Source organism: Theobroma umbraticum, unplaced genomic scaffold (genome assembly GCF_002168275.2).
Source record: "Theobroma umbraticum cultivar Fairchild unplaced genomic scaffold, ASM216827v3 scaffold_4.1, whole genome shotgun sequence".
Taxonomy (NCBI): domain Eukaryota; kingdom Viridiplantae; phylum Streptophyta; class Magnoliopsida; order Malvales; family Malvaceae; genus Theobroma; species Theobroma umbraticum.
In genome coordinates, this window is record NW_018397258.1 from 8897623 (window position 1) to 8910334 (window position 12712).

Consider the following 12712-nt stretch of genomic DNA (forward strand, 5'->3'; position numbering starts at 1 on the left):
GAGTATATGGTAATTTTCTTATTAAGTAACTGTTATTCTGTAAAATCTCTTTTTATTGGAGTTTTCACTTATGGGGTGCTGGGTGAGGGACGTGACGCACACATGCTTGAGCTAGGTGGGGATGCCGTGGCAGAGCAAACCACGTAATGTAATAAAGAGAAAAGCCTTAATAAGTTAAAAGGTACCTCTTTTTCCCCTTTAACTTTACCACCGCAATTTTAAAAGAAAGAAAGAAAAAACACACTGTGAGGCTGAAAAATGGAAGCACAATGGCATCAACCATCCATGCAGCGCATGTCATTCTGAACCAATTTTCTATCTTATCTTTGCCTATGATCTCAACTTTAATGGACAAATAATAATAATAATAATAAAAATAAAATATGAACATATGCCTTTTTCTCTGAGCAAGAGAGTATCAGAGTATATTCTTGTGTATATCCCTCATTTGCACTCACAGGTAACCTATCGAAGCACTTTATGCTAGCATAAGAGACTTTAATTTACCACTGGAGAGGCAAGTAAGGAGTAGCATGGCTGCTCCTGTACGTTGTGGCTTGCAGGAGTCTTGGCTAGATGCATGTTCATAGATCTTTCACAATTTGTTTTTGTCCACTGGCTTTGGTTATCTGTAGGATAGAGCTAGAAAAGCATATGAGGATCAATGGTGGGTGTATTTCGCATTCTTAATTTGTTATGATTAGTATTACTTAAAGACAGTTTTTACATCATTAATCATGCATGCATGTGCTATCTGCTATACATGTCAGGGTGGTGCTCCCAGACACTTGAGAAATCACACTACGAACCAGGCGCATTCATTTTCTAAAGGGCAATTACTCCAATTAAAAAAACACTATGTATGCTTAAATCTTAATGTACTAAAGTAATTATAAAGTAATAGCCAAGGAACCAAAGCAAAACAGTTGTGTGTGAGGATATACACACAATATGCTTTTGAATAAGAATATTCTATTGGAAGGGAGGAAAAGTTAAACAAAGTAAAAATCTCCTGGTCCTTGGCTCAGACAGAAGAATCAAGTTATCGAGACTATGTGAATTGAACTGACATTGTTATAGATACATACTAGTACAATATGAAAAATCTAATTAAGGGACCCCCGTCCTCACTGCTTTCACACCATGTAAAGTATTGCTCATGGAAAAGGTGACAAAGAAAAATACAAGTGAGATATGCTGATGCATATATGCTCCTTATTATTCTGACTAAGATAACAATTTAATTACACAATTTTTTTTTAATTACTTAGCAAAGTACAAAACGAGAAATCCATGTATCTGTTTCAATTTGTAAATACACTACACCTCGATCGATGGTTAGGATAGGGAAGGAGGTAAGAAATAAGGGTAGAGGATTTGTTTGGATTGTTGAATATCGTCAAACAAATATACGTTTTAATCTTTTTGATCAGCTCCTTGAATTGCCTCATTAATTATCTTCTTTCTAACAAGAAACAAGAACTAACTTAGGTGGTTAGGTTAATTCACGTGCATGGACCATGATTAAAGTCATCGTTATCAGGGACCCCTCAACTGTTAAATGCTCAACCAAGAAATTGTTTTGCATTAATTCATTTTAAACAAGGTGTGTGTGTCTTTTCTACGCTTAATTCTTCCAGGCTGTATCCAAATTAAGGTGAAATCGAAGATGTCCAGTGATGCGGATAACTGATCAGTACAACACGTGATGTAAATGTATCAATTTCCTCTCAGCTTCAATTCTGGGACATCTAAAAGCCGGCAGACAGGCCATGGCTTGGGTACCAACAGATCAGTTTGTGAGTTCCACAACTTTTGAATAAATAATTGTTCAACAACGGTACTTTCTTTCTCATTTTCAGAGGGTACATTATTAAGTTGTGGCATGTACAAGGGAAAAGATAGCTACCGACAACGTTGGCAATCTGGTATATGTGGAAATCTAATCCAAAAGTTGTGGAAAAACAAATGGTTGTTGGAATATTTAACTGGGAAGCCTTATGGATAACCAATTTGTCCGGAATGGCCTCTCTCTATCACGCCATAGGTACTCTTAAGGAATCAGATTCTTCTTGAAATGTTCATGGAACTTTTATTTAGAAAAAGGTACAAGCCATATAGGCATTCATTGCCGTTGCCACTGCCATTGCCAACATAGCACTTTCTAGGTTTGTGAATGTTTTGGCAACATCTCTTGTTTCTTTCCAGAAAACTTCCCAAGTCCATGTATGGACAAACAATTCTTGGGCGCTAGATCGTTTTACACCTTTTCAACTTTACTATCCACTTTTACCATACTTAGTACTTGCTCGATAAAATCTTTGATGCAAAATTTACAACAAATTAAGGCCTTCCTATTTCTATCAAATATCTTACTATCATGCATGGCTAGATGAACTCTTTGGTGAATCTTTATCAATGCTTAACGCAAACAAGATGGAGGAGTCAGATTCTCCATGAAAGAAGTGGAATCAGGTTCTACCCTTTCACTAGAGCATACAGAAAAGAGAGGCTCCTATATATTCTCCAGTAGTTGGGTGGGGGAAATGCAAGAAACTATCAGTATATCCCCTAGCTCGTTTCAGCACCTAACATTGACTGCTTGTGGGAGCTTATAAAGTTGGAACCCCTGTCTTGTATGGAGGGTATGTGTCACTCTTGTGCAAGCACTTGTCATGAAACCACTTATTCTGTCTAAAGAAACAAGAATATATACATATATGGGGTTATATTCAAGCAAGGCCACATCCAACTAACAGCCACAAACATAAAATTACAAATTCTCGACATCAGTCAATGTATTCTACACCGTTCAATTCCATTGAGATTTTACATCATTCTAAGCTGATGCAGACAAGTTTGTCCTTTTAAGGGTGGTCCAGACAAAAGTATCCATCACCCAAGCTACATATAGAGGCCCACTTATCAGATGAGGCAGAATGTAGATTATTACATGCATGTCTCTTTTCAAGGGTTAATGATTCCTTTCATTCAAGTGCAGATAAGTGATTCCTCCTCATGAGGCCAGGTTTTTCTGAATATGCTTTGAAGGAAATTTCTAACTTATGAATATGCTGGGAGTAATTCACTATTCATATGCTTAAATGGGTCTAGTTTGAGAGTCATGCAAAAGATGGTAGCTTCTAGTTATCTTCAAGAATGAGAATCAGAATGTGGACACTTTCCCTTTTTACGGCACGCACGTACTAACCTACATCATCATAATTCATGGTTGAGGTTGACCCAGCACCCACCGAGACCTCAGCATTTTAGATGTTCTGTGTTCTGACTCGGATTGACGGTGTCTGCACACAAAGAAATCAAGAGTTGGATAATGATAGGTGTGACTCCATCGGTCTTTGGTGGTAGAAGCGAGTGAGCAATTTGTTGCTGATTATACAATGAACTCAAGTTGGGCATAGTCCAACACAACTCTAGGCATGAACTACTCCAATTTAGGCTAAATCATTCTAGCAGGATAACCAATTCCCAAGGCATCGCAGTCTTTGAGTTCATACAACAAATTCTCATTTTATGTTCATCATTAGGTCCAATAACTTTTTCCTAGAGAAGAAAGTTTGATTGGTAAGATGGAAAAATAGAAAATTACAAACAATTAGTGTTGATTGATAAGACAACGTTTAAAATGCGAGGCTGCCACTGTCAAGAGCAAAATTGACCGAAAGAAACAGAGTAAAAGAAACGGAGAGAGAAGTTTAGATTTAGAATCAATATGGGTAGAAAAAAAAGTATGTGAAGTGGGAGCAATTAACGTGTTTGAAGAAAAGCCAAGAAAAAAAAAAAAGGGAGTAAGATGAATAAGCCACAACATTTCTCATAAATCACACTGAACCTTGTAAACCTATCAACAAGCCTTATGATAAGGATGTTGTTGATGTCTTATTAGTTTTTAAACAAGTGATGATTAATCCCACAAAAGAAGTTGACAACTGAAGGTTAATATTTTGTTGTTCATCATAACATTTCAAATAAGATTTAAGATGATCCTTGATCAATATGCTATTATTGAAGGGGACAAAGAAGACAAAAAAGAGCAAAAAAAAAAGAGTAATATAAGTAATGACGTATCATGCAAGAACATGGTCCAAATGGACAACAGTAAAACTAAACACAGTTATCCTAAGCATTCCCCTAGCAAGGCAGTGGCCTTATCTTGCAAGATTTTCCATGCTGCATTCACATGCTTCTCTTCAGTCAATGGGGCACCTACAGCAAACCGCAGTATGTATTTGCCTGATAAAACCTGCAATTATCATAACTGATGCTCTTAGATAATGTGCTGCCACACTCACAAAGAAGTGAATCCCACATTTCCTTTCTTTCTTTATTTTTTCTTGGAGAAAGAACAACACACAAAGAGCACACGATCATGTATCAGCACTTCAGAATGATATATATGATGTAGACAGCAAACTTACCGTGTGAGATATGAAGACCTTCCCAGTTGAGTTTACAGCATCTAATAATTCATGGTTCAATTTGTTACCATGATGTTCATCATCAGAAGGCAAAAGACGAAAACAAACTAATGAAAATATCCGAGGAGTGACAACCTGCTCAAATGAGTTATTACAAGTGATCCATCACTAAGATTGCATTCATTCACATAAAATAACTATAGAAATCGACCTTTTTTATGGGAAAAAAAATCAAGAACATCAATGAGAATTATCATTTTCCTAAGGACAAGGTTCTTTTCTGTCTCCTGTTCATGTAGTTCCATTAAAGGCTAAATACGGAAAAGAAATACCAACACGGTATCATGCCAAGACCAACTCAAGGCAAGTCGTTTCTTATTTTGGCATTATATTAGATGGTTTGCAGACCAGCTAATTGGCAGAGTCCTAACATTTTCAGAAAGCATTGAGAAAGCAATTTGCTAGTCAGAAACAATGGCATCTTTAGACAACTAATCTCACATTGTTAAGCATAATATTCATGGACTTAGCATCTAATGAAAAGGCACTAAATTGCACCCTTAAGCAAATGTGAACAGAGCCATTTCTATGTCCACTGCTTTAGTGTGACATTCTAAGGTGCAACCTGATTAGCATGTAATACAACTATAGCTGTGGTTTCTATTTGTTACGTAGGATGTACTAGGCTAAGAAATAAGAGATCAAGGATGATTGGTTTAGTTTTTTTTTTTAACTAAACAGATCAAACATGCCTGATTATAATTACAGTGCTTGCATAATGTTACTATCATGAACTTCTACTGAAAACATTGAAATGGCGCTCATACAGGCTAATATCATGCTACAAGGACAGACTCCAGCACTCTGGTTTGGGAAAGGCCCTAGACAGCAATTGTCGGAAGGTTTAATATAATAAGACGTTACATTGTTCATCTAAAAGAAAATAAAAAATGAACTGTTCGATCATTTCATGTACTTGTCAGCATATTTTTTCCAGTCACAGTGACTACTTTCATGTATGCATCCTCAAGGGGGTTCTCAAGATCTAATCAACACAAAATTCAGTAAGCAATAACTGGTGCCTTGAAGAAATTTCTTAATGGCAACATACTCATATCTTCATCAATTATATTAAAGAAAATAGAAAATTCAAGAAATTTAAATGACTCCTGGTTGTATGGAAGAAAGGGAAAAAAAAAATGCTTTTGTGACATATAAGAGCTTTTATGGCCGGATAATCAACATCATAGAGAGCATAACTACCTGAAATCTTGAGTCTTGAGTAATCAGGTCCTCAAAATGTTTGGCTAACTTGATATGATTTCTTATATAGCACTGCAGGTTTTCCAGGCCATACAGTCGTAATACCATCCATAGCTTTAGTGATCTGGAGGCAAGCAACAGATTAGTGAGGAATTTGTTCTAGTTGATAAAAAATAAAGCTATTTTTCTTCTGCTTTTTTCTGTTAATTTAATTTATTTAATTGAAAAATAGAAAAATGTTAACAGTGTTTAGAACTCAAAGCAGAAAATATCCTTCAAGAAAAAAACAAAAAAATTACGAACTACAGGACATACTCTTCCCTTCAAGTAATCATCTGAAACAAACAAATGCTCATTTTAAATGGCTCTATAAAAACATTTTTATCTCAAGGATAATGTTGAAAAGCATACCTAAATCGACGTCCAAGAGGAATTTGCCAGTCTTTGTAATCTACAACCATGTTTGCTTGAGAGGCCTGAAATTGGTTGCATCGTGAAATTTCACACATAAGTAGACTCACTAGCAACTTTTAACCTTGATTATAATAGTCTCCCAATTGTTAAGGTTTGATTAATTGCTCAAATAACAAGGGGAAAAACGACCAATTTTATTAAAGTTGTTAATACTATGATAAAAACTGCAGCATGGAATGAAGATCAAGCTGTAAATATATGCATAAGCACTAAACAAAGAGGCAAAGGCACCAGTTCTTTTGAGGAATGTTTCTTGATTCTAATAGATACAGTGGAATTTGAAGATGGTCATTAGCCAAATAGACCCCTATTTTAAACATTTGAATGAGTAAAGTAATCTCTCATTCAATTCACATACTTTTCCCATTCCTCTCCTTTTATCTTCACATAACACTACACTTCAGAAAACTAACTGCCACTACCCTTTTTCCTCAACATTTTTCTCTTTCCCTAAAAGACATTTAACTTGTAACTACTGGAATTTTTTTTTATAATTTTTCAATACACTTAAAGATTTAAATGTACTAGTACTAGTAATTCTTGGAATACGTAAAGCATAGAAAAAAAAATTCATGTTTTTACAAACAACATGGAGTGTTCTAAATCATGTGAACCAGATTAGCTAGGATGGTAAAAGGCTTCATGCCACTCATTTTTAAATTTCAGACTCCACAGGTTATAAATCAATGTGGCTGGCAGACAAGCCGTCCTACGTTGGCAGATAAATGAGTGCACACTAAAAACCACTTCATGGATGAAATCAACAACACCAAAAGAAAACTAACCTTATTCTTGAGATACTCTGGATTTGTGGAGAGGGCCTGAACCAATGCCCTTCTATCCTGTGGCAGCAAGTAACGATGTAATACAAGCATTTAACAGAAATAGAATTTGCTAAAACATGTTAATGAAATTGAGTATTATTACAACATATTGGTGAGATAGTTTTGCTAAGTTCATGCATCTAGAGTACACATCTATCTGTTAAAACTTATTGCGCTGGTTAATGAGTCTAACCACTCAACTCAAAAACCACTCACATCAGGTGTTGGCCTGGTAAATAAACCACTTGTACAGATTGCATGTCTATTGTTACATGAAATTCAGCAAATTTTGCAGTAATTTATCATTGAGAAACTAGAAAAGCAACTATGAAAATGATCATGTACATTAATTAGATCTTTAACCTACATAGATGCAGAGTGAACATAGTAATGAAGTTGATTTTGTTGTTGTTGCTACATTCAAACAAGTGGCGTACCTTTACCCAGAGTGCTGAACAATCAAAATTAGTTAGAAACCATTTATGTGCATTCATGTTAAAAGAATCAGCTTCTTCCACGCCATCAATGTAATGACGGAATTCTGGACACACACAAGCACTTCCGGCATATGCAGCATCCACATGGAACCACATACCATTACTCTGTCCAGAAGCCAAGCATGCAAGCATTGTTAAATTGTCTTGCCTTCAAGGTTTATTGAGTAATAAAAATGTATCATAGAATACAAACTTCCTGGAGATAGTCTTTTAGGGGTTCTTTGTATAAAATCTCTGTGAATAACCTACAATTACATTTTCCAGAAAATCGTTTTTGTTCATTTTAAATGCTTGGACTCGATTTTCAGTCCACATAGCAGGCCTTATCAAGAATCATGAAAATGATTTTTATCTTAGGACTGTTGACAGAATTTCAAGCCAACAATTTAAACAATAAGTGAAGGTGCTTAAGATTTAAGCATCAACCAGTCAAACGCACAAACTTTATACAGGTCCAGATTCCAGAGCATATTTCCTCCTCATATTTCTCACAATTGCATTGGATATGTTACCTTGGCAATCTTTCCTAGAGCAAGCAAAGAATCAACGGCTGTTGATGAAGTAGTGCCAACCTGCACATATAAATGAGCTACAAAAATAGGAGATATTGTTCTAACTGGCTTCATGCTGAGTGAAGTAAAGGAAATGTGCTACAAAAATAAGCATCTCAAAATATCCCTATGAATTATTATTTTGGGAAAAGAAAAAAGGAAAAAGTACATATGATGTAACAAAAGATGGAAAGAAGCTAACATCAAAAGCTTTTGCTTTCTTACAGTAGCACATAGAAAGAAAGGAATCAATCCATGAGCAAGGTCTTGTGAAATTGTTTCACTCAGTAACTCTGGTGAAAGTGCATAGTTAGTAGAAGAGTTTGCTTTTAACAGCCTGCAATTCTCAGGATGGATTCCTCCTATCTGCCATTGAATGATAAGCATGTAACTCAATTAGCCTACATAGATGATGGCAACATGAGCTTTATGAAGTAGCTAAGCAACATACACAAATCAAGTAATCCAGGCACCATGTGAACATTATCTGAATTTCATTGATCTCACAAGCAGGAAGAAATATCTTTCAAGAATGATTTCAATGTTCTAAGAGAAAAAATATATACATGAATAAAGAAATAAAACTAGACATGAGCCCCAATTTACAAGGATACCTGACAGGCTTTTTGCAAGGCAGCATGTGTTTGATCAGAAGCGTAAACTACAAGCTTTCCAAGTGCACCCTTTCCAACCGCCTTCAAAACCTTGTCACGAGCAGCCAATAGAACAACTAGAACAGCTTCACTCGCTGTGCCCTGTATCACACCGCCACCTTGTCCTTCAACACAGTCACCGAGCTTATTCCATAAGTTTTAGAGATATTTTGATTCTTCCATTTTGATATAGCAAGAAGAAGAATTACGATCCCTGGTGATGCTAGAAATAATTCAATGAAAATTCCCTAGGCCTAGTATTGCATTCTATATCAGAGTTTACATCGAATCCTTACCTGCTGAAAGGAAGTCTTCAGGTAGCTTAAGCATCTTACCAAGCCAGTCTAAAACAATCATTTCAAGCTCTGTTGCAGCAGGGGATGACATCCAACTGAAACCAACAATATTGAGACCAGCACTGAGCATTTCTCCCAAAAATCCAGCAACGCTGCTATTAGAAGGATAGTATGCAAAATAATTTGGGCTCTGCCAATGAGTAACCCCTGGCAATATCTTTGTTTGAATGTCTGCAATAACAAGAACAATTTTGCATGAAAAGAATATTCAAGGTTTCCTATGAAAAATGATAAATAAGTAGATCAATTAGTCAGGAGAATACATCCAAATCACATCGCCATATAGCCAAAGACTTGTACTTTTTATTGTTACCCTTTACTTCAACACTTTGCTATGTTATTATCAGGTGATTAAATTAAATTCAGGAATCCAGTTGAACAACTTTACCATCAAGAACATGCTGAAATGAGTCTGGTTGATTAGGTGCAGAATCTGGCAACAGATTACGAAGATATCCGGGCTGCATAGAAATGATCACAAATAAACAGGACCAACTAAGAAAAATCACTTCAATACCAGATAATCAGATTATTCCATGTATTAAACAAGAGAAAGAGAGAGAGAGAGAGAGAGAGAGAGAGAGGAGCATCTAAACCCATTCTGACTTTTGACATACACTTACGTTAGCCGACGAAAGCATACAAAAAGCCAGTAAAGAAAAAGGACGTTAGAGATATATATAAAGACCTCAACTTGGCTGAGAACAGGAAAATTCTCAATGGTTTTGTAATAATCAGCAATGAAATCAACCATCTTGTGACCATACTCTCTCAGCTGTTCCGCATCCATTGGCTTCAATCTGTTCTCCCTGTCAGTCCATTCACATGCACATGCAAGCAAAACTCAATAAACAATCAACAACAAGAACATCAAAAACATTAACAGAAAAAAAAATCAGTATCATCGGCATTAAAATGATGATTAAGTGAGCTGGGAAACTTACATCTTAGGTTTGTTGAGCAAAGAAGGAAGACAATATTTGGGGGGTTCAAGGGGGAAAACAATGTAGATTTAAATATCTCGAGACCCATCAGGTAACTACCAATGCTCTATAACTACTCCACTATGAATGGAATGGGACCCAAGGGAGGATAAAATCCGTGAAACTGTCCTTCAAGCCTCAAACTCTATGGCTCCACTGACCGTTCGCTGAACTCCTCTGACCAAAAATAAATAAGACCGTTTGTTGAAGAACGTGGACTCTGACCAACAATAAAAAACGAACGTGGACGCAGAAAATCCCATGGCAACTTGTCAACTGCCAAGGACAAAAGGGCTCTGGTTGTTAAGTGGGTTCGGTTGATAGGCCGAATTGGTTAAAAGAGCTCGCATTTACGTACAGGGTCTTCCGCCCATGGAGGTCGCCAAAGACAAATGGTTTCTTTTATTTTCTTTTTTCATAAAATGAGCTACAAGTACAAGGCTCATTGTTGATGCACGCATCCAATAAGGTAAGGGTGGAATTTCACCGATTATAAAGAGTATTTTGGTCTGATTTTTTTAACTTAAAAGTTATTGTAAAGTTTTTATAAAAAATAATAATTTTTAAAATTAAGTTAAAACTGTTTGATAAATTGTTTAACAATATAAATTATATAAACTCTAATTTTCGTTAAAATTATCATAAATGATATTTATATCATCTTCAATCACATAATAAATTATAGTGAAATTGCTTCAAGTTTATATATGATTTTAGATATTAAAATTAATAAAATCAAAAAAATCAATAAAAAATAGAACAACTCTTAAATTTGTATAGTAGGAATAGTATTAGATTTTTATTGAACTAACAAGCAATCGGGCCATGATGCTTCAATATTCAAAAAAGAAGAGAAAAGAGGAAACAGTGTATTTAATATTAAAATCCTTTTAGGTGAAGAAGAGAGAAAACCTTTAAATGGTACCTGAATATAGTTTTAAATTTTGCATTTTCATTTCTCTTAATTTTTGTAAGAACAAAAAAATTTTAGATTTTGCTATTCTATTGTTGGGTCTTTTATTTTTTTTTCTTGGTAGTTTTTGTAGAAAGAAGTAGAGGAAAGGGAAATCACAATTTGTGTTGGAGAATGGTAATTTGCAGAAGGAAGGAAAGGATAGGGAGATTGATTAAGAGAGGGGTACTTCTTGAAAAATTAACGTGTTTAGAAAAAAAGAGAAGAGAAAGCTCTTCCTTGAAGCTTTTCTTTAAGCTTTTTTTTAAAATTTTATTCTTTGAAAAAAAGCTACTTTTTTTTAAGAGTTTCTCAAAAATTATATTTGATCTGACTTTTACTTTTAAGAGGTAGATAAGTTGAAAAAAGGTTAGGCTAAACAGGCTTTAAAACAAAAAATGGATAATGAGAAGAAATCACCAAGAAATAATGAATGAGAGAGAATAAGGTTAAGAGAGGAGGGAGGCTAATGGTGGAGGCTAGGGAAAAGGAGATGGAGAAGCGTGGATGGTAGAGGATCAATAGTAAAAGATGAAGAAATAGGGAAAAGAAGAGAGAGAAGTGAGTGTCGATTAGTGCTAGCATTGAGTCGGCTTCTTCTAGTCGACATTGCTTTGCTGTAGAAGTTGGATTCTTTGCTTTATCAGCCAAACAGCCTCCACATATTAGAAATGGAAGAGAGTTAAAAATGTAAATAAAAAAAGAAAAGAAATAAAGGAAAAAGGGTAAAGGGAAAGAGAGAAATGAAAAAGAATGAAATAAAATAACTAAAAAATTATTATCAGTAGTTTCAATGACATAATAATATTTTTTTAAAAAATATTAGTATTGATAATATAAAATAATATTTCAAGAGGTAATTAGGGAAAATAAATTACAAGCAAAGAGAAAGAAATAAACGGGAAGAAAAGGAAACAATGGAGAGAAAAAGGAAAAAATTTAAGGGATTAAGAAATTAAAGAATTAGTCATGCACAAGAAATAAAAAATAATAAAAATAAAAAAATTATGAGCTCGTAAATAAGATGTATCTATCATCATATCCATACCTTTTCATATGTAAATAGTCATAAAAAATCAATTTAATACAACTTTTTCTTTAAAAAAAAAACATAGAACATAGTGTAGGCGCCACGAATATCATAATGAAAAGAGATAAGATGGGTCGTAAGCTTATAAATAAGGTTTTTTTACCTAATAAGTATATTTTTTAGATTAAAAATGTGAGCATGTGACAAGTGCTATTAATAACTATATTATATAAAGTTGTTTTGTCACATTTTGGGTGCTTAACTAGTTAAGTCATTGAGATTTTAAGTTTGAAATTAACTATTTTAGTTGTTTTCATTAGTTAAGTTCAATGCATGTTGCGTAGTTTAGTTTATTTTAAGTTAAATTATTTTAATTTACTTTAGCTTTAGTTATTACGGATCTTTTTTATTACTTTTGTAGGAAATTTGATTAAAAGACCTTATTTGGTGATAATCCATGCAAGTATAATGATAGCTTCGTTTGTATATGCTGTAGTATTTTGAGCATAATTTTTCTCGTTACAGAAGTCCAATTAACGTTATTCTTGAGCCATTAGCTCGTGGCTACAAATTTCATGTTTACCACTTTTCCAATTCGGATTAGATCAAGGTGAAAATCCATTGGAATAGGCTAAGTTGCTATAGTTTCTGCAAAGGCAACATGAGAAAACAAAGGCTGCAACCTCGGAG

The 12712-nt window shown here is 34.7% G+C and overlaps 1 protein-coding gene across 3 annotated transcripts; it reads right to left on the bottom strand.

Annotated features, from left to right (window-relative positions):
• Nucleotides 1-3951: 3951 nt before the first annotated feature.
• Nucleotides 3952-10129, bottom strand: AAS (Pyridoxal phosphate (PLP)-dependent transferases superfamily protein). 3 transcript variants are annotated; one of them, XM_021424690.2, is made up of 13 exons: nucleotides 10002-10129; nucleotides 9746-9866; nucleotides 9446-9518; nucleotides 8998-9228; nucleotides 8663-8826; nucleotides 8274-8414; nucleotides 8010-8069; nucleotides 7438-7602; nucleotides 6962-7018; nucleotides 6114-6178; nucleotides 5703-5826; nucleotides 4440-4574; nucleotides 3952-4264 (listed from the first exon to the last, which is right to left on the bottom strand). In XM_021424690.2, coding segments are annotated over exons 1-13 (1467 nt in total). In that variant the 5' UTR covers nucleotides 10004-10129; the 3' UTR covers nucleotides 3952-4135. The 3 variants fall into 3 exon arrangements, with proteins under 3 accessions (XP_021280365.1, XP_021280366.1, XP_089639223.1); XM_089783097.1 differs by having other exon boundaries at nucleotides 4167-4264; nucleotides 4440-4480; XM_021424691.2 differs by lacking the exon at nucleotides 8274-8414.
• Nucleotides 10130-12712: the final 2583 nt, after the last annotated feature.